We start from the raw sequence: 23,052 nt of genomic DNA, 5'->3' as shown, positions 1-23,052 counted from the left end.
ATAATAAAAATATAGAAGAAAAGAAAAAATAATGAGAAATATTTACATTTAATCCATACATACAAATGTAAAAATGTCATAAAATAGGATTTATGCATAACTTGCTTGAATTTTTCCTTCATTCTAAATGGTTCATCTGGGGTTTCATGGAAAATTTCACATTTAATTGTTTGTGTCATGTTGACCAGTAACCAATCATTCTACTTTTCTATCATTTCACAAAGTTGACACGAAATGTTCTTAGTATATTTAGCCATAGAAAGATGCACATTGGAATTTTTTTCTCGGTGGATTCTTCCTCGTAATAACAGGTGTTATACTTTTTGAGTAAAAGTTGAATATGTTTAAATAAAATTGATTATTTCAAAAACATTTTAGAACTGATATACCGTAATTTATACGTAAAAGATCAGCAATACCTTCAATACACCTTCATCCTTTCATCATCCATGTGATTACATAAAAGTTATGTGGAAATATATTGGTGATCTTTTCATCTAACATAACGAAAATAGTAAAAATCACTTGTTTATGACACTCCATTTTTTACTTTTTTTTAGAGTATAAATACTTATAAATAAATCAAGTAGTTATTTAAAAGTAAAATCATCATAATTATGTAAATATCAAGTAAAAAGAAAAGTTCATTTTACAAATAAGATACAAAAACATGATGAAACGATTCAAATAGTTAAAGCATTTAGTTCTCTCAACCTAAATACATTGATTAAAGTTTAAACTTTTTAACTTACACTTTGAGCTCTGAATCTCTCCCACAAGTTCTTCTCCAAAAGTGTTTTAAAAAAACTTACAATTTTTTAAGACTCACTCTCCAAATAACTAAAAAGTATCCCAATTCACCTATTTATAGTGAAATTTGAACCCAAAAAATCAAATTATTTCTTGAAAAATATAAACTATAAAAGCGGGTTAAATATATTATTACATTCAAAAAAACTAATTCAGTTAGTATACCCTCTTATAATTATTTTATTTTTTAAAATAATTAATTTAATATTTAAAAATATCTAATATTTTTTAATTAAATAATTATTAACCAATTTTTTAAAATTATATAATGACAAATATTTTATCTTTTATTTAAAATATTTAATAGTAAAACAATATAGTAAAACAAAATTAATAGTAAGTTACCTCATTAGTTAAAAAATTAAAATATAAAGACTCAGTTGACAAATATAAAAGTACTTAATCAATTAAAAGTATTTAAATTTATTAAAAAATTAAAATTTAAGTAAACTATTTATAGTATATTGTTCGGGCTTCTTCATCTATATATAATAATATATCTAATAATAGAGTTTCAATTTCACACTTAAACTTCTCACACTTATCAAATACTTAATAGTAAGTTTTTCTTGTTATTTTTTATTTTTTCCTTTTTGACTTCTTCTTACATATTAGGTTTCGAGTTTGGTAAAGATTTGTTTAAATTTAGCAAAATCCATTAAATAATATTAAAGGAAAAAAATGTTTAATTTTAGTCTAAGCTTTGCTTTGATTACTCCTTGTAAATGGCATTTTTACTTGGAAACTTTCCCTAAAAGTGTGACATTATTTCAAGGAAGCTTTCAAATTCAGTAACCATCTTGAAAAAGTTGCAACCTTTAATATAAGTCATTGTCAAAATGGCAAGTCCAGCAATAACGAAAAAGAGGACAACCCCCACTAATTTCAACTGCTCAAAACAACATTTTTTTGATAAATTTATATTTTAAAGTTTAGATATGACATATTTTGAATCATTTAATTTGATTTATGTTTAAAAATATATAATTAACAAATAATTATGTATTGATAATGAAAAACACTTCAAGTGATCAAATTTTGTATACTAAGATGTGGTATTTATATTGAAATATATTTGGTATACAAAACATACTTTAATTATTACTTTATATTTAATATTATGGTTATTGTCACGTCCCATTTATTACTGTGCTGAGTCACCACTGTGCTTCCATAAATGCACCTCGCCACACGTGCACCTTCACTGACACGCCATCCCACCCACTCTGCATGCGACTGCCAAGTGTCGTTTTGGAACGTTCTAAAACCTTAATGGAATCCAAGTGGCAGCAAGCGAGTGGACGTTCGTCCTAAGTGGGGAGAGAAATTTATTTTCAGAAAAACTCTTCCCCTCTCCTGCACATTTCGTCTCCTTCCCCAAAAACTCTGGATTTTTCAAATTCTCTGCCTTCTCTCTAGAACCTCCATCTTCTCTCTACCGTAACTCACCATTCTCTTCTCCGTTCACGTTTCAGCACCGTGAGGACGTTCCCTGCACCGAGAGCTCTATAGTGAACCGAACGACTTCCAATTCTGGTAAGTTTCACTTGGGCGATCGTCCCTGGAGTTTCTGTAAACTGTTTCGGATGCATGCAACGGTGTATGTTGAGCCCTTCTTTTTCTTTTGATTTAGTTTAGTGGGAAAGCTTAAGAGAACGTTGAGAGAACTCCTTTTAGACGAGTCAAGATCCACCCCTTTAGGACGTTCGCTACTGAATCCGGGTAAGGGAAGCTTATTGTGATTTAATTTATACTGTATGCTGTATGCATGTTCGGTATGGATTGTATGCATGAATTGTATGCTGATGTATTAGTTATGAACGAACGCTGTTACACTGAATGAATGTGGTATGCATTGGTTGATTTGTATGCTGATGGTTGCTTGGTGTGAATGATTAATGAGAATCTTATAAAGTATGGAATTTGGTATTTTGATACGATATATAAAGTATGAACTGAAATATGATAATATGAATTCTGTAATGTATGAGATTTATGGTGGAGATAGATTATAAGATATGAAAAATCTGGGCAAAGTAATAGTTCTTACTTTGATAATGCGCGCTCGTCATCGAACGGTCTTCTACCGTTCGGTTTTTCCCTGACAAGGATTTAGAGTAAGATTTCTTTCATTTGGAAAGGATTCGACTTAAGAACGAGCGTCCCCTGTTGAAATGCTATTTGAACGTTCGTCCTAATAGTGCTCGGTTTATACCAAGCGTTCGTCTTAAGTAGCGCTCGGTCTTACACGGAGCGTTCGTCCTAAATTGTGCTCGGTCATCTATTTGAACGTTCGTCTTAGGTGGCGCTCGGTCTCAGACCGAACGCTCGTCCATTTCCGTAAATTGCAACGAGCGAGAATAGCGCTCATCCTGAATTCCCATAAGCGTTCGTCCTAAATTTTAAATAGCGTTCGTCCAATATATTTATTGACGTTCGTCCAAGTCTTCGGTGACGTTCGTCCAAAAATTTATTAAACGCCTACTTCCGCGCTCGGTCATTGATGGTCGGTTTGTCCCCTGAATTAAATTGTGTTTGGTTTATTTTACTCAACCAAGTTGTGAGGTATCCATCCATTGGATTCCTTCCTGAGTCACTGAACTTAAATTATTCTAAGTACTTTCCGATCGTAATAGGGTTAGTTCATTTAACTAATTCAAAGAAGTCTTTCTCGGTCTTGCCCTCGACGTTCGTCCTCGTTATGAAGAGGAGTGAACGTTCGTCTTTTTAAGAGAGTGGAACATAGAATGAAAATGTATTTAAGAGAATGAATTAAGATGTGCGAACACCATGAGAACTGAAATTGTGATTGTGGATTTTGAACGAGCGTTCCAGGGTGGAACGACTCTTGATTGGATATTGAGATTTGTAAGTATGAACGTGGTAAGCTTAGATGGTGATCCATCCTGATATTCCATGAGTGCTCGTTCTCAAGTAGAGAGGAGTAGGTCATGCGTGGGAATGGCAGGAGGTCTAGTCCATAACTGTAACTTGGACAGAACAGACTAACCTTAGGTGGCTACTGATGATCATTCCAGTTACCCCACCTGAGTGCACGGACGCCTTAGCTACACAGGATTCATACAGTCCGGACGGTCAGTCTAGTATCAGGAGTTTGGATGAAATTTATGTATGAATTGAATGTATATGTTGTGAACTTACTGGCTGGAATTAAGATGTATGAACTGTATGTTGTGGTTTGAATTAAATTCAATAAGCTTACCCTGTGTCTTTTTATTATGTTGTCGTTCGTCCTTGAACCTTCGTCTTGTCTATGCGATGATCATCCGTGTGGATGTGAGCAGATGGAGAGGCGTTACTGGAAGAAACACTGGAAGAAGAAAATTTGGAGGACGCCAACCTCGTAGAAGTGGAAGTGAAGGCCGAACAGTAGAGACGTTCGGTTTTTAGTTAGATTAGTGAGTGCTGTGAGCGAGCGCACTTTTATGGTTTGTATATAGTTGGACGTTCGGTCATTGTTTTGTAAACCGTTCGTCCTTATCTTTTGTGAACGCTCGTTAAATTATGTACATTTACGGCCGTTCGGCCTCTTTCGTTATTGTCGCTCCCTGTGTTTTAAAACTGTTTTGAATTATTAATATATGTGATTATTCTAAGTATATAGTTGATGGCTGTATAATTTTGGGATGTTACATTATTGGTATCAGAACAGTTTTGTTCTCTTAAAGGACACTGTAGGTTATGAGTGCACTGTGTTTTTGCTGTGTGCTTAGTATGTGTTTGAATGAGTTTTTCTCTCAACTCTTTGCACGTTATTAACGTTCGTTTTCCTCTGTGTCCAGAAAACGAATGGCACCTAGACTCCCTCCTCCACCCCAACCTACGGAACCTGATGCGTCCAACAACGCTAGGTTGTTGGAGACAGTGATAGACCGCTTACAGCAGCAGAACACGACACTGATGGAACAAAATGCCACTCTAATGCAGCAGAATCAGAGCGCCATGTAGAGTTTGGAAGCTTCACGTGCCAACTCTGAAACTACACAAAGACAACTGATGGAGATCTTAGCAGCGACCAGGCATAATTCAGGGGCGTCTTCTTCCAACGCTGCCCCGCCTACTGCCGAATGGAGCTTGGAGAGTTTCCTCCAACACCATCCGGCTAAGTTTGTAACACCCTAATATTTTAAAGGGTATTACTGATAGTAGAGACTAAATTAATTTGATATCTCATATAAACAATCAAACTTTATTTCAATTACTCCAAAGTACAATACCAAACTTACAAACTTTAAACAATATAGTCTTCACCATTGAAATTTCAACTTATAAGTCTTACACAACATAATCTTCCCAATACAAATTTATTCTTTTTACAAAAATTCCTGAAAGTTTTTCCCCACATCTCTCTCATGTCTAAGCTTTTTCAACTGCATCTGCAACATTATCTAATCACATATAACATGAGTTATATGATCATAGTACAAACAAATAAAGGTAAGCCAACCATATCATAAAATCATTAAACTTGTAATAAAAATATTATAATCATGTATTTCTGCAATTGATAAAATATCATTATTCCGATGTCATTAATTCATCATTATCAAAGTCATCTTTCCCATTTCCATAAATCTTACAAGTGTACCATGCTTACTCATGAAGCCTTATGGTCAGACCGCTCTCTGCCTGCTTCCTTAAGCCTCACTTATATACTATGTCTTACTTTCTGAAGCCTTATGGTCAGACCCCTCTCTGCCTGCTTCTATATAACTTACGAATCATATGTTTATGTCAAAGCCTTATGGTCAGACCACTTTCTGCCTGCTTTCATAAACCTCAGGTGTTACTTTGCTCATACCAAACTCTCATGGTATAACTCGAACATACTACTCCCGGTAGTAAACATCATTTCATAAGTAATGATTTCTCATGTCCACTCCAACATTTCATAAAACCAACAATTCATACCCTCTTATCCACCTAACTCAATCATGTTCATTCTTTAATCATGAATTCATAATAACCCGTTTTGGTATCAATAAATTAAACATATTACCATATATTATGCTTCATATTATAAACTCATTTTGCCCATAACGAGTATAACTCAACATATTTTCACCAAACAAAGATCATGGATCAACCAAAATATATCAACATATCGTAGGAACTACATATTAAAGTCTGGGCTCAATGTAATAATAAATAAAATATATATGAAATTTTTACCATGATAATATTATGCATCTACAATCAACTTGTTTTATTTTATTTTCATCCTAGTAGAGATTTTTCTTTACCCCAATTGGTCACCGGAGAGGACCCAGATGTCTGAACGCATCAAACTCACCTTCGACGCCAGCACATATGACTAGTCACAACTGACTGGACCAGGCCAGGGCTGCTCTATGATCAGGGATGTGCCAACTCAGGTTTTTAAGGTTCCTCTATCCTACCAACAAAGGGAGGCCCTCAATAATTAATCAATTTATTTATTTAATTTATCTACCTTGTTGTCTTATGCTCTAAATCTAAAATGCCTAATTTTAATATTTTTACTTCCTCTCACAACAACCTCAAACAATATCTGTATATCTATTTAATACTCATATATAAGCAATTACAGAACCCTTACTCCAGACCTTCCAACAAGATCAATTTCAGCCAACAAACTCATTCAATAAATTCATCGCATCACAACATGTACAATTTAACAGGTTCAGTTATAACACCCAATATAATAAAAGTCATAAAACAGTTTCGCAAGAGAACACCAGTTCAACATTCGTATATTTATCATTTCATACAAAAATAATTAGTTGCCCTTACCATCAAAATAATATTAATATAAAAATTCAGGGGAAACAAGAAGTTGAATCTGGCAGAGCCGGTTAGACAACTTCTCATCCTTCCACAAAGGTGCAATAAAAAGAATAGATAAAACAATAAAATTTCTAGGGAAACAAGAAGTTGAATCTGGCAGAGCCGGTTAGACAACTTCACATCCTTCCAAAAATACAATATAAAGATATAAAAAAAAACAACAAAAGCTTTGGGGAAACAAGAAGTTGAATCTGGCAGAGCCGGTTAGACAACTTCTCGTCCTTCCAAAAATACAATATAAAGATATAAGAAACAACCAAAGTTTTGGGGAAACAAGAAGTTGAATCTGGCAGAGCCGGTTAGACAACTTCTCGTCCTTCCAAAAATACCATATAAAGATATAAGAAACAACCAATGCTTTGGGGAAACAAGAAGTTGAATCTGGCAGAGCCGGTTAGACAACTTCTCGTCCTTCCAAAAATACAAAAGAAACAAATAAATGTTCTCATTCAAAATTCAAGACCATACAGCAACAAAATACTACATATTCAAGATTTAGGATTAGAGAAAAGCAAAGTATAAGAGTGGCTTCCCTTACCTCTATTACAGACTTAATCTCCTCGCTCTCTGAAAACTTCCAAAATATCCCCTTTGCAATTAGAAATTCTTCCAACTCTCTTCTCTCAACATTTTTTCTAAGTTCTTTGGTGTAAATTTTCAGCCTCCCCCCTTGGCTATTTATAGTAAAAATTTACTATTCATTTTTACTATTCATTTGTACTATTCATTTTTTTATTCATTTTACTATTACAAAAATAATTTTTTATTTGCAAATTAGTGAATTCTGATCTCAAAGCTACGTGTAACACTTATCCTTTCCAAAAATAATTTTTTTTTTACTATTCATTTTTTACTATTCACATATTACTATTCACTATTTTTTTTTATTTATTTTTTTATTTTTATCTAGTATCTAACTTACAAATATTTTCAAGGATCTTACAAAGTTCAGTGGGAAAGGTCTCCCAGACGAAGCGGATCAGTGGTTAAGGGACATGGAGAAGATCTTCAATGCCAAACGATGCCCTGATGAAAATAGATTGGCGTACGCTGAGTATTTATTGACTGGAGAAGCGAGCCATTGGTGGTCGAGCGTGAGATCTATTCTCACAGACGCGCAACAACCGATCACCTGGGAAGTATTTAGAAACAAGTTTTATGAAGAATATTTCCCTGACAGCGTGCGGTTTGCAAAGGAGGTGGAATTTCTACAACTGGTTCAGGGGAGTATGTTCGTCTCGGAGTACACCAATAAATTCAAACATCTCGTCAGATTCAATACTATGGCCACAAGTGAAGTGTGGCAGTGTAGAAAATTTGAGAACAGATTGAGAAGCGATCTCAAGGTATTAATTTCCAGTTTATGTATCCGGACGTTCCCAGCCATGGTTGAGAGGGCTAAGGTACTAGAGAAAAATATGGCTGAGGCGGAACAACAGAAGAAACAACAGGCGTCAAGAGGACCAGTTCTGTCGAGACCCAATGTGAATCGGAATAGGACCCCATACGCTCATCCAGCTCAGTCGAGTGGTTCACAAGCTATGGTAGTTGCTGGACAAGCAAATCAACAAGGGCCGGTCAGATGTTTTCAGTGCGGAGGACCTCACTTTAGATCATCATGCCCTCAGTTGGTTGGAGGGAAATATTGCACTCGTTGTAAAAGAAACGGTCACCTGGAGAACGAGTGTAATATGGGCGGACGTGCAGTGATGAGACCGCCGAACGCTGGAAGGACTCAGCAAGGAAGAGGTGGTCGAGCCCAAGCTGTGGGACGTGTGTATGCGATCACTGGCGCAGAAGCAGCGAGCTCAGGTACGCTCGTCACTGGTACCTGCTTAGTTCATGGAATTCATTGTTGTGTGCTGTTTGATTCGGGGGCAACACACTCTTTCATCTCGAAGGCGTGCGTTGAGAAACTGGGATTAATCGAGAGTAAGATGCAGTTCGATTTGGTGGTATCTACCCCAGCGGCTGGAGAGGTTAGAACGTCTACCATGTGTGTTAGATGTCCTATTGAGGTAGAGGGGCGTAGATACAAGGTGAACTTAATATGTTTGCCTCTCAAGGACCTAGAAGTGATTCTGGGAATGGATTGGCTGAATACCAATCGCATTCTCATAGATTGTGGGGCTAAGGAATTAATTTTTCCTGAGGAATGTGAAGAAGAGTTGGGTGTGACGCTCAGTCAAATTAAGGAAGATATAATGGAAGGCGCCAGTTGCTTCTTGATCATGACGCATGAAGACAGAGAGGTTATGGATGATAGTTTTGAACGTTCGTCCAACAAGCACACTGAGGGACGAACGGTTGTGGATGAATTCCCGGACGTCTTCCCGGATGAGGTGCCTGGATTGCCTCCCGTTCGTGAAGTTGAATTTACCATAGATTTGGTAACTACCGCGGCTCCTATATCCGTTCAACCTTATAGAATGGCACCCGCTGAATTGGTTGAGCTTAAAAAGCAAATTGAAGAATTGATGGACAAGAGGTTCATCCGTCCAAGCGTATCACTGTGGGGAGCGCCTGTGTTATTGGTGAAGAAGAAGGATGGCAGCTCTCGGCTTTGTATTGATTATCGTCAATTGAATAAGCTGACCATCAAGAACAAATACCCACTGCCTCGCATTGACGATCTGTTGGACCAATTGCATGGAGCGAGCGTCTTTTCCAAGATAGATTTGAGATCGGGCTACCACCAAATTCGTGTTAAGGAAGGAGATATTCAGAAGACGGCCTTTAGATCTAGGTATGGACATTATGAGTACGTAGTCATGCCGTTCGGTGTGACGAACGCTCCAGCAGTCTTCATGGACTATATGAACAGAATCTTCAGGCCGCACTTGGACAAGTTTGTGGTGGTGTTCATTGACGATATTCTCATCTACTCCAAGAGCTGCGAAGAACATGAAGAGCACTTAAGGTTGGTACTTGGAGTGTTGAGAGAAAGAGAGTTGTACGCTAAGTTATCCAAATGTGAATTCTGGATGAAGGAAGTGCAGTTCTTAGGTCACGTTGTGTCCGCTGGAGGGATTTCAGTTGATCCGGCCAAGGTGCGAGCGGTACTGGAATGGGGAAGCCCTCGTTCGGTAACAGAAGTTAGAAGCTTTGTGGGACTCGCGGGCTACTATAGGCGTTTCATAGAAGGATTCTCTAAGATAGTAGCACCGTTAACACAACTGACCAGGAAGGATCACCCGTTCGCTTGGACCGATCGGTGTGAATCTAGTTTTCAAGAGCTGAAGCAGAAGTTGACGAGCGCTCCAGTATTAGTAATTCCGGACACTGCCAAACCTTTCGAAGTGTACTGTGACGCATCTCACCAAGGTTTGGGGTGCGTTCTTATGCAAGAGAAACGAGCAGTGGCGTACGCCTCTCGGCAGTTGAAGATACATGAGAGGAATTATCCAACGCACGACCTAGAGCTGGCAGCGGTCGTCTTTGCCCTGAAGATTTGGAGGCACTACTTGTATGGATCCGTTTTCTAAGTCTTTAGTGATCATAAGAGCCTCAAGTACCTCTTTGATCAAAAGGAGTTGAATATGGGACAGCGGAGGTGGCTTGAATTCATAAAGGATTATGATTTCGAATTGCTTTATCGCCCTGGTAAAGCAAACGTTGTGGCGGACGCTCTAAGCAGGAAGGTGGTGCATGTGTCGTCCATGATGGTGCGCGAGCGGAGCTTAGTGGAGAGTTTTAGAGATCTAAGGTTACAGTTTGAGTTAGAACCGAGCAGCATCAAGTGTTGTAACCTTAGAATATCTAGCGATGTGTTTGATCGAATTAAGATGAAGCAACGTGAGGACGAAGAGCTAGTGAAGATCTTAAGCGCGCTCGGTACGGATCAAGCTAAGTGGTTCAATACTGGAACGGACGGCATGTTACGTTACATGGGTCGGACGTGCGTCCCGAATGATGGCGAGCTGAAGAGGATTATTCTGGAGGAAGGTCATCACAGCCGTCTTAGCATGCATCCGGGCATGACTAAGATGTACCACGATCTCAAGCAGTCGTTCTGGTGGCCAGGGATGAAGAGTGATGTTGCACGCTTTGTGGCATCATGTCTAACATGTCAACGCGCTAAGGCTGAATACCAAAGACCTGGTGGATTACTTCAACAGTTGGAAATTCCCGAATGGAAGTGGGACAGCATTTCAATGGACTTCGTGACTCATTTGCCTCACACGGTCAAGAATCACGATTCGATTTGGGTGATAGTGGATCGTCTAACAAAGAGTGCTCACTTCCTAGCCGTCAACTTGAAGATGTCCATGACCAACTTGGCCAAGCTCTACATCAAAGAGATTGTTCGTCTGCATGGAGTGCCGTCCAGCATCATCTCTGACCAAGACACAAGATTCACCTCTCGGTTTTGGCAGTCGTTGCAAAGCGAACTGGGCAGCAAACTCCAAATAAGTTCAGCGTACCATCCTCAGACGGACGGTCAATCCGAGAGAACAATCCAGACGCTCGAGGATTTATTACGGACGTGCGTACTTGATCACATGGGCGTTTGGGACGAAATACTGCCGTTAGTAGAGTTCACCTACAACAACAGCTTCCAGTCCAGCATTGGAATGGCTCCTTTCGAAGCACTTTACGGACGCAAATGCCGCACGCCACTTTGCTGGTTTCAAGAAGGAGAAAACATATTGACGGGACCGGAGCTCGTTCAACAAACGACTGACAAGGTGAAATTAATTCAAGAGAGATTGAAGACATCCAGAAGCAGGCAGAAGTCATATGCCGATAAGAGAAGACGACCCTTGGAGTTCAAAGCTAGCGATCACGTTTTCCTAAGGATGAATCCGACTACTGGAGTAGGAAGAGCGTTGAGATCAAAGAAGTTATCTCCCAAGTTCGTGGGGCCATATCAGATTTTGAGAAGGATTGGACCTGTTGCATACGAGCTAGCCCTGCCTCCACAATTGTCCAACCTTCATCCGGTATTTCACGTCTCCCAACTCAGAAAGTACGTGTCTGATCCCTCGCACATATTGGAACTGGAGGACGTTCGTCTTCGACAAGACCGAACGCTGGAGATGAAGCCGGTTCGCGTTGAAGACGTTCGCACTAAATTATACAAAGGGAAGGACGTTCGACTGGTAAAAGTAGTGTGGGACGACAAGACTGGCGACTCTACGTGGGAAGTTGAGGATGCCATGAGAGACTTATACCCTCATCTATTTCCTGGTAAGATTTAATTTTCGAGGACGAAAATTTTTGTAGTTAGGGGGATTGTCACGTCCCATTTATTACTGTGCTGAGTCACCACTGTGCTCCCATAAATGCACCTCGCCACACGTGCACCTTCACTGACACGCCATCCCACCCACTCTGCATGCGACTGCCAAGTGTCGTTTTGGAACGTTCTAAAACCTTAATGGAATCCAAGTGGCAGCAAGCGAGTGGACGTTCGTCCTAAGTGGGGAGAGAAATTTATTTTCAGAAAAACTCTTCCCCTCTCCTGCACATTTCGTCTCCTTCCCCAAAAACTCTGGATTTTTCAAATTCTCTGCCTTCTCTCTAGAACCTCCATCTTCTCTCTACCGTAACTCACCATTCTCTTCTCCGTTCACGTTTCAGCACCGTGAGGACGTTCCCTGCACCGAGAGCTCTATAGTGAACCGAACGACTTCCAATTCTGGTAAGTTTCACTTGGGCGATCGTCCCTGGAGTTTCTGTAAACTGTTTCGGATGCATGCAACGGTGTATGATGAGCCCTTCTTTTTCTTTTGATTTAGTTTAGTGGGAAAGCTTAAGAGAACGTTGAGAGAACTCCTTTTAGACGAGTCAAGATCCACCCCTTTAGGACGTTCGCTACTGAATCCGGGTAAGGGAAGCTTATTGTGATTTAATTTATACTGTATGCTGTATGCATGTTCGGTATGGATTGTATGCATGAATTGTATGCTGATGTATTAGTTATGAACGAACGCTGTTACACTGAATGAATGTGGTATGCATTGGTTGATTCGTATGCTGATGGTTGCTTGGTGTGAATGATTAATGAGAATCTTATAAAGTATGGAATTTGGTATTTTGATACGATATATAAAGTATGAACTGAAATATGATAATATGAATTCTGTAATGTATGAGATTTATGGTGGAGATAGATTATAAGATATGAAAAATCTGGGCAAAGTAATAGTTCTTACTTTGATAATGCGCGCTCGTCATCGAACGGTCTTCTACCGTTCGGTTTTTCCCTGACAAGGATTTAGAGTAAGATTTCTTTCATTTGGAAAGGATTCGACTTAAGAACGAGCGTCCCCTATTGAAATGCTATTTGAACGTTCGTCCTAATAGCGCTCGGTTTATACCAAGCGTTCGTCTTAAGTAGCGCTCGGTCTTACACGGAGCGTTCGTCCTAAATTGTGCTCGGTCATCTATTTGAACGTTCGTCCTAGGTGGCGCTCGGTCTCAGACCGAACGCTCGTCCATTTCCGTAAATTGCAACGAGCGAGAATAGCGCTCATCCTGAATTCCCATAAGCGTTCGTCCTAAATTTTAAATAGCGTTCGTCCAATATATTTATTGACGTTCGTCCAAGTCTTCGGTGACGTTCGTCCAAAAATTTATTAAACGCCTACTTCCGCGCTCGGTCATTGATGGTCGGTTTGTCCCCTGAATTAAATTGTGTTTGGTTTATTTTACTCAACCAAGTTGTGAGGTATCCATCCATTGGATTCCTTCCTGAGTCACTGAACTTAAATTATTCTAAGTACTTTCCGATCGTAATAGGGTTAGTTCATTTAACTAATTCAAAGAAGTCTTTCTCGGTCTTGCCCTCGACGTTCGTCCTCGTTATGAAGAGGAGTGAACGTTCGTCTTTTTAAGAGAGTGGAACATAGAATGAAAATGTATTTAAGAGAATGAATTAAGATGTGCGAACACCATGAGAACTGAAATTGTGATTGTGGATTTTGAACGAGCGTTCCAGGGTGGAACGACTCTTGATTGGATATTGAGATTTGTAAGTATGAACGTGGTAAGCTTAGATGGTGATCCATCCTGATATTCCATGAGTGCTCGTTCTCAAGTAGAGAGGAGTAGGTCATGCGTGGGAATGGCAGGAGGTCTAGTCCATAACTGTAACTTGGACAGAACAGACTAACCTTAGGTGGCTACTGATGATCATTCCAGTTACCCCACCTGAGTGCACGGACGCCTTAGCTACACAGGATTCATACAGTCCGGACGGTCAGTCTAGTATCAGGAGTTTGGATGAAATTTATGTATGAATTGAATGTATATGTTGTGAACTTACTGGCTGGAATTAAGATGTATGAACTGTATGTTGTGGTTTGAATTAAATTCAATAAGCTTACCCTGTGTCTTTTTATTATGTTGTCGTTCGTCCTTGAACCTTCGTCTTGTCTATGCGATGACCATCCGTGTGGATGTGAGCAGATAGAGAGGCGTTACTGGAAGAAACACTGGAAGAAGAAAATTTGGAGGACGCCAACCTCGTAGAAGTGGAAGTGAAGGCCGAACAGTAGAGACGTTCGGTTTTTAGTTAGATTAGTGAGTGCTGTGAGCGAGCGCACTTTTATGGTTTGTATATAGTTGGACGTTCGGTCATTGTTTTGTAAACCGTTCGTCCTTATCTTTTGTGAACGCTCGTTAAATTATGTACATTTACGGCCGTTCGGCCTCTTTCGTTATTGTCGCTCCCTGTGTTTTAAAATTGTTTTGAATTATTAATATATGTGATTATTCTAAGTATATAGTTGATGACTGTATAATTTTGGGATGTTACAGTTTGCCTCTACATAAAATTAAGGTTTAGATATTTTTTGGAGAATGTTATTATGGCACTTTGGAGGTTGCAAATAACAATTTCTTTCAACAAGATTCTTAGCAACTGCCTATTCATTTTGTAAACAATTTACAATCAGGTAGTTTATTTTTACGTTTCCATAAATTTCTACCTGTATTTCCGACATTTTTTTGTCTTTGAAATGGTTTAATTTTAAATGTAAATTTTATAGTTTGGTATATATAATTTGTATTTCAAAATATATAATTTAGAATGTAATTTTTTTATTCCTAAAACAATAATTCAAAAATATAAAATTTATATTTTAGATTGTACAATTTAAAATAATGTAAAGTATATTTTTTATTTAATATTCTGAAATTAGAAATGTAAAAAAAAATATATATTCTAAATTATATATTTCAAAATATAAAAATTTATGGAAATACAAGTATAAATACGGAGATACATAAAGAAATTACCTTACAATCATCAATCATCGAAATTTGTATATCTACAAGTTATTTTTTCACTAGGTTATAGTGTACAAACATATTATAAGAGCATTTATGTTAGTCTTAACTGTTTCTTCATCTTTTAAATTAAAAATACTTAATTTCTCAACTTTGGTAAAATATGTTTTCAATGTCTAAGTATTAAACTTGAGAAATTAAAAAGTGTATTTAGTTCTTAAATATATTATAATTTTGTTTTATTTCCAGTATATGTGAAACATTTAACAATTTTGATATTGGAAGAGGAGAAAGATGGGGTGGTTGGATATTTTGTAAGGATGAAATAGTAATATTAATGGTATTGTATAATAAGAACATTATGTAATGTAATGATGTGATTATGAAGATAATTCTGTGGCGGCTACTTTGGACAGGTCTTCTCAGTGGACCACAAAACTTAAGCCCTTTTCTATTTTATTTCTTTTCAAGACAAGAGATATGTCTAGTGTTTACACGTTTCACTTTCCTTTCAATGGTTCACACTTATTTTTTATTAAAGATTGTTCACATTAGATAGAATCATTAAGAGAAAAACTTACACTCAAGTTTTACATTAACAATTGAATTTAAAATCTCTAACTAAACTCTCCTTGTAAAAGGATAGCGTAAAAAAAAAAACAGGAGATAACTTGCACTCTAATCTTAGTCCATTTACCTCCACAGTCAGTGATTACTCATCTTAATTTCATGATTTGAATTCTCTTTCATATCAATGTTATAAGCATAAGTATGTGCAGAAGTTGATTCTATTTTCTAATTGGATTTCATGAGGAGTGCAAAAAATAACATCCCAAAAAGAATAAAACTTCAAACGGTTTTCCTATAGTATGCTGAAATCAGGACATACAGCCAGCATTGGTGATGATGGTTTCGGTAAGTTGTTCATGTATATATACCAAAATTCTGCGGAAAGGTGACATTGTGGGACAAGCTTGTTTCTTTAAAGACCATTGTTGGACCTTAAAAATGCCATTGTTGGACCCAACGCACTACATCTCATAGCTCTATGAGACCATGACTTCGAGCTTGAGCTCTTTCCTCTGCTCCACCCATCATCCTGCGACAGCTTCGCCTTTTTTGCTTCTAATTCCTTGCTAATTTCTTCCCAAACGTTTACTTCCCCATTTTCTGTAAGCAAATCCACATTTGTTTTAATGTTTCTAAGAATCGCAAGTTTTAACAGGGATAAGACCTTACCTTCCCTTTCTGTATGGCAACCAACCGCGCTAGTTCGATCACCTTTAAGTTTTTCATCAGTGCTACCATTAGTTGCTTTTGTTGGATTTACAAATGCATCTCCAGAAACAACTGCAGTTTTCGATCCAAAATGGCCATGCTTAACCATTCGAACGTCAACAAGCGATGCATAATCTATCTGTAGAAGGAAAGCAGTCATTTTCAAGCAAACAAACAATCAGCATATAGTTTTATTTACCACGGCGGACATATTAACTTTCCCCCTATCATATAAGCTACAACACAAAAATAAAATAAATGGGAAAAAAAATGAAGTAACTTTACCTCTAAAGAACCATCCTCCCCATAAGGGGATGCATCAGACTGTTCAAAAGAAGATGCATCCTTCTCTGTTTCTTTCTTAAAGTCAAAAGGATATTCTAAAACCAGTTCCAGCCAAATCCTGTTTGTTTTAGAATCATACTGAGATATTTTCCCAACCTGCAAGGTTATAAATGAAATACATATTAATTTAAACCTCAGACACAAGATTTTTTATAATGTAATTCAAAAGCAAACTTGATATGTACCCTAAAGGAGGAAAGTTCAGGAGTGAAAGATGCTGATAACTCGATCAATCGATAAGCAATTACATCGCCCTCCTGCAGTGTATGATTAGGTTATTAAAAAGCACCAAATGAATACCATGCACTATAATTTACAGATTCAAAGCACAGAATACAGATAAGTTGAATGGTTAACCAGAAGCTGAAAGGACTCCTAACTCAGCCATGGGTTAATGGTCAACTACTCTAAGCAGAATGAGAATTGCCATAAGTACACATTAGTTAGGGAGAATGAAAGAAAAACACCTTAGGCAAACCAGTAAAAGGTTGAAGCTTATCAAAATCTACTACATTGAAAGTGGGTTCCTTTTCAGCATTTTGAACTGTAGCATACTCTTTACTGGAATGCCCGTAGCCATCATGTTTATGGAATGACATTCTCTCTTTACCCCATTTCTGACCCTTCTTCTTGTTAGTGATTCCATTCCACTGAAATGTTTCCTGAAAGATCCAGATCTCTATCTTATGCAAGGTTTTGACAATAATGCAAAACTAACATGGAAATACAATTGTGCACCAAAAAATTTGAGTAGCTACTCAACATGGTAAGTTCTAAAACTTCGAGCTATTAACCTTATAGTGAGAATCAATATATGGATTACATTACATGGTTCAAATGCCACAAAATTTATAACAAGTCACATTGATTCCTCTAAAATCATCAATCAAAAAATCCTAAAGAATTTTGTTAGCTTCCTCCCACATCTCTGATATCTATCAGGCCTCTAAGAAAAGGCTGTTTAGTGAATTTTGTACTTTCCAAGAGAAATATTCTTTATCCTCCATCAAACACTAAAGTCTAAAAAGCCAGAAGTTCAAATGCAAATATAATATGATGCATAGTACATTTTTTTGGCATAATTAACAATATCACTGATTTATTGACTAATTTATGATTGAGAGTAAAACACAGCTGAAATTGTTAATCTTTTATTGAGGGAAATCAAACCAACCACTGAGAACTGATTCTGCGGTACTGCCTGATCTTGATCTGCATTAAATAGACCATTGAACATATATTAGATCATGAAAGCAATTAATTTCTACTTCATAAATCTTTGTAGATGAGATCTTCATTCAGACCTTTCTTAAGGGGCTCAAATCGAATGTGCCCTGGTCTAATTTCCACAGGAACAGTGTCATCATCTTCACTCTCTTCGTCAGATTGTTGATGTTCATCAGATTGTTGATGTACATCAGAAGCAACACAGTTATTATCTTTTATAGGTAATACTTGTCCGTCTTTTTCAAGCACTGTAGTCTGGCGGAGCTGCCAATTTGAAGAGAAGAACATTTCCTTTCAGATAGAATGGTAATACATTTTGTGAATAGTAAGGCTAGACAAATGACCTTCAAGACAACAGATGAATGTTTTCAACCCTTTCAAATTATGTTGCCTAGGCATCTTAGTAACCAAAAAAAGTCGATAACTCAACAATATCAAAAAGAACTGTTATCCAGGTCATGGGAAATGGCAGGAAGACAACAATTCATTACATATCATATAGAGAATAATGTGCAAGAAAATGGCAGAAGCCACATAACAGTTGAAATATATAATGCATTTGTCAAATGCAAAAAGAATTCCCAAAATTAACTCAAAACTTCAATTAGCCAGATCGAGATTAGCCAAAGATGACTAGAGGATGGAAGAGATGAACAAACATCAATGAAGGTGTTGAGTCTTTCCTTGGTCCTTATGTCATAACTACAAACAAAGTCATGATTGAAAACCCTAGGAATTCTACAGCACAATAGCACTGCAATATAAACTATTTAAGAACACTGTTCAATAGATCCAATCTCATATAAAAGGTAATATCTTCAGCATTATAGAACCAATTCACCTTTTCCTGTTTCTCCTTCTCTAGCTTCAGTTCCCTCAGCCATCTTCTTTTAGCTTTCTTCCGTCGAGCACTTCTGCTAGGCAACTGAAAAAAAAAACCAATAAAAGTAAAGTGTAAATACTTGCAAGTGGTATGAAATGTCCACAAAGATGATTCCTAAAGCATTGAGACTCCCTAATATTCAAGGGCTATCGTATACTATCTTGAACTAATAAGAAAAACGTTTAGTTATCTCAGGACTAGATTATTTCTACCGACCAAATACTCAAATTGGTCCTCTATATGCATGGGAAATCACGTTGGTCCGTCAAATAATTTTAGATATCAATTTGGTCCTCCCTTCACTGAGTAACATGAACATCAATATAATCTCTTGATTAATTGGTGTATCTTCCGATACCCATTTGATTATGTAGCCAATTTTGTTCCAGCACTACTGATTAATACAAAAGAGTAACAGAAAGAAGATCTCTGAACAAAAACGTAACTGAATTTATTGTATTGTTTTTTATAAGTACAATAGAAAGCAACTCTTCTTAAGAAAGTAAAATTTAAACCTAACTCAACCTTATAAAACTAATTTAGTATGGTGCGGTTTGAACCCACCTATACATACATATATATATAAAGCATTAGTATGTATTCTTCAACCTCTAGTGCAAAGTTTGCGGCCTCTCTAACCAAGCCCCCAAACTATTGCCTAAACCACTAAACCAGCACTTTTCTCAGCCACACTTTTAAGGTTGCTTGACTATTACTGTGCCTTTGTAGCTTTGCTTGTGGGGTTTACTTTGTCTCCATCTCATCTCACCATTTATCTAGCTAGACGGGAGAATAGAGGATCTCTTCAGTGATTATGATTTAATTTGGATGATCTATTTTAGACGTCTATTCTAGGTGTTCATGTGTCATGTTTTGTTCTGGAGTGAGCACTAGGCACTACTACAATATTATAAGTTGTTTTGTTTGTCATTTATGACATGTGAGTTACGAGTTTTGTATAGGTTTTGTTATTGACTTTCTTATGCTTATTAATCCATCATTATAAATTTAGGCTTTATTAAATATATAGTGTTACATGGGTTCTTTTCTCTTATTTATGTTACGCAATCTGCGTCTACATATATCTTGTAGAATCTTGTGCTTCATGTTATTATCCCAAAAACTATGATTCAGCATTCCCTTTCCAAGTCTAGGTAGAATCTCAAGTTTATCACCGTGGTTCAATGCAAACAGGATACATATGATATATGTGTATTCAAAAGTGGTGTAAATTAAGTGTTACCTTTTTAGTTGCACTTTCATCTTGAGGCTGAACTAACCTATACAACATATCAAAGAAAAATAAGGAAAAACATTTTATATTTCTGATATTCAGAAAACAGACATCTCATCACAAGGGGACAGGGATTTAAAATTGGATCACAATAATAAGAGGAACTGAAGAATCAAACAATCTATAAAATAACATAAAATAAAATAAAAAGGAATATTGTTTTATACCCCGTCAAACCACACTTCTTAATCTACAAATATATATATATATATATATATATATATATAAACAAAAAATAACTAAGATAAAAGATCCCCAGACATGCACGCCAAAAATTGTCAATAAAATTATATTAGCAGGTTGTCTTGCCCAAAATACCAAATATGCACTGTGCAATGAACAATCAGAGGAGGAAAAGATGCACCATTGACATGTCATACAAATCACTAGTGAAATGAAAATGGACCTTGTTTCATCACTTGGACAATCACTTTTGTCATTCTTTTGTTTATCAAGGTTGCTTGGCTTATTAAGCTTGCTAGATAAATTGGAAGACTTCTTCTTGTCCTTCTTGACAAAACTCAATTGGTGATGAATACCACCTTCATTTTCTTCTTCATGGACCTCAGGAATGACTGACAAGTTTTCAGAAGTAGACAGCTTAATCTTCTTCTGACTGAATGTCAAAGATAATGGAATAAAGTCAGCAACCCAGATAACGTTTACATGGTCGAATAACTACTTTCAAAGTTCAAAAAAAAAAGGAAAAAGAAAAAAGGTTTCAAAGAGAGAAGGGAGATCCCTACTTAATCTTACACTAAAAACCAAATTAAGTTAAAATGGGAGCAGAAAGATTAATACATATATTACTGTGATAACATGGATAGAACATATTTAAGGAAGCATTAATACAAAAGTTACATAAAACTAATTCAGATAAGTAATTAGTTAGGAATCCTATGCTCACATTACTGCAAACGGGATTAATTTTTGGTTAAATGGATTCCGTAGCATTGTGAGCTAAGGATGTTTAACCATTGCCCAACCCATCAGATTTAGTTTTGTTTGGGTTCCGTATTGATGCTGAAATATGTCATGTTGTATCAATCTTTTTGCTCTTACTCTAAGAGCAAAAAAAGAAAACAAAACTAGATAGATTCCATAACATTCAGAAAAGAAAATACCCCTGAAAAATGCTCTGGGGAAAAAAATTTATCACAACTCTCTAAGCTTTGTAGCAGTAACAATATTTGAGGACAGAACTAACCTAGGGCTCTTGAGCTTCCTTGAAGCTTTTCGTTTCTTAGAGGTTGCCTTCCCATCTGATTTAGATTCCACATAAACATCATTTTCGTCGTCGTCATCCTCTTGGGACATGGTTTCTTCTGCTCCAAACTCTTCTTGAACTTGAAAACCCTCATTTGCAAGATCATTTGGGAGTTCTATAGCTAAATGCCCACGAGGGGCAGGTGACAGCATTGAAGGCATTGAAGGTTCAACATCAGTCCGTGTGCTTCCTTTTCTTTTCACACTGGGAAGTATAACAAGAGTAACATCACAGAATGCGTTGAAAAACACAGAAATAAGTATAAACTCACCAGATGATGTCCTTATCCTTCAGAATGCAAGTGGACTCAAAAGATGGTATAACAAAATCATCCATCTACATTAAAATCCAATAAGAAAACGGAATCAGGTTATCCAAGAAATTTCAATAGTCAAACAGATATACTCAACAACACTAAACAAATCTAATAGTGAAATCGAGATGTAAAATAGATTTGTTTCGAGATTGTTGTACATGTACGACGGAGCATGCATATGCAAACATACCAAGAGGATGATGCCGCGGGGACAGGTGCGGTGGAGACGGAAAGCTTTGTGCAGGTGAGAGGCAACATCCGAAATGGTGCTGTGTTGGGGTTTAAGCAGAAACCAACAACGCCTCAATCCTTCCTTCTTCTTTGACTTGCTCAGCATGCCTGGATCCTCAAACACAACCCGAAGTCTCACCAACTCCGTCATCCCCTTCAATGTGGCGCTGCTGACGCAGATTTTCCGGTCACCGTCTTGATAGCTTCTCTCCGGTCTGTTTCTTAAACCCTTGTTAAGTGTGTGAAAACTTCACCCCATTTATATATTTCTTTTTTAATTATTTAATTATGAAACACAAATTCAGTTGTCTTTAATTCATTTTTAAATATTTTTAGTCCATTTTTTAAATTATAAAACTTGTTTGTCATTATGTGAATTTTTCACTCTAGTCTTTAAAGATTGATTAAAGATATTAGGTCTTAACGTAACAGTGATTGAAATGGTAGCAGTGTTTTTAACATACAATTGGGAATGATACAATGGATTGGTGAGAATTGGACAACCAAGTAAATCATGACTATTAATAAATATGATATTTTTTATAGCTGTTTCTGTAATTATAAATTTTAACATGTATTATTAAATTTAAATTTATTATTCTATTTTATTTTATTTTTACTTTTTTATATTTTATAATTATTTTTCAAGTTTAAATAATCATGTATAATAATCATTTATCAATATTGTAAAGATGTATAAATTGACATTTTATATGATATTGGTTTAAAAATGTGAGATTCAAATTATTTTAATATTAAAATATTTTAATATAAATAGTTTTAAATGAAATTCATATTTTAAAATGTATTATTTTCTATAAATTGTTTTCTAAATTTCTCTTACAGTTTTTTCTTTATATAAATTGAGTTTCAATCTTCTTCTTTTTTTTCTTTTCTGTTGTATGTATGTGAGTTTATTTCACTTGTATGATGTTTTTAAAGGTACGTATGAGTCTCGGTTGATCATTAATCATACTGGTATGTTTTAATTGTTATTGTGGTGTTTTTATGTATAAAAATAAGATCTTGGAAGTTGAAAGAAATTTAGTTTGTTATGGTCTTATGAGCTTTAAGGGTTTTTGAATTCTTTATAGCAAGTTCATATGTTTCACATACAAGGAAAGTTAATTGCACTCTTTTAAAGTTATAAATACTTTGAAATTTTAAATTTTATGATTGTGTGATAAATTGACTAAATGATCTATATGAATGATGAGTGTGATCTATTGAAATATAAAAATGTTGTTTGATTTATATTTTAGATATAATTGTCGAGTTAATGAAGTATGAAAATTTCATGTTTTAACATATATGATTTG

At 36.4% G+C, this 23,052-nt stretch overlaps 1 protein-coding gene across 3 annotated transcripts; it reads right to left on the bottom strand.

Moving 5' to 3' along the window:
- Positions 1-15,626: 15,626 nt before the first annotated feature.
- On the bottom strand, positions 15,627-21,962 carry LOC108326879 (coilin). 3 transcript variants are annotated; one of them, XM_017560472.2, is made up of 13 exons: positions 21,693-21,962; positions 21,458-21,522; positions 21,127-21,390; positions 20,326-20,535; positions 19,869-19,905; positions 18,584-18,667; positions 17,820-18,033; positions 17,690-17,727; positions 16,983-17,177; positions 16,701-16,772; positions 16,456-16,611; positions 16,132-16,309; positions 15,627-16,062 (listed from the first exon to the last, which is right to left on the bottom strand). In XM_017560472.2, exons 1-13 carry the CDS (start codon positions 21,882-21,884, stop codon positions 15,875-15,877), a joined length of 1,893 nt encoding a protein of 630 aa, XP_017415961.1. In that variant the 5' UTR covers positions 21,885-21,962; the 3' UTR covers positions 15,627-15,874. The 3 variants fall into 3 exon arrangements, with proteins under 3 accessions (XP_017415961.1, XP_017415962.1, XP_052728983.1); XM_017560473.2 differs by having other exon boundaries at positions 17,820-18,006; XM_052873023.1 differs by lacking the exon at positions 20,326-20,535.
- Positions 21,963-23,052: the final 1,090 nt, after the last annotated feature.

The sequence above is a fragment of the Vigna angularis genome, chromosome 2 (genome assembly GCF_016808095.1).
Source record: "Vigna angularis cultivar LongXiaoDou No.4 chromosome 2, ASM1680809v1, whole genome shotgun sequence".
NCBI classification, from domain to species: domain Eukaryota; kingdom Viridiplantae; phylum Streptophyta; class Magnoliopsida; order Fabales; family Fabaceae; genus Vigna; species Vigna angularis.
This window is presented reverse-complemented; position numbering and strand designations above follow the sequence as displayed.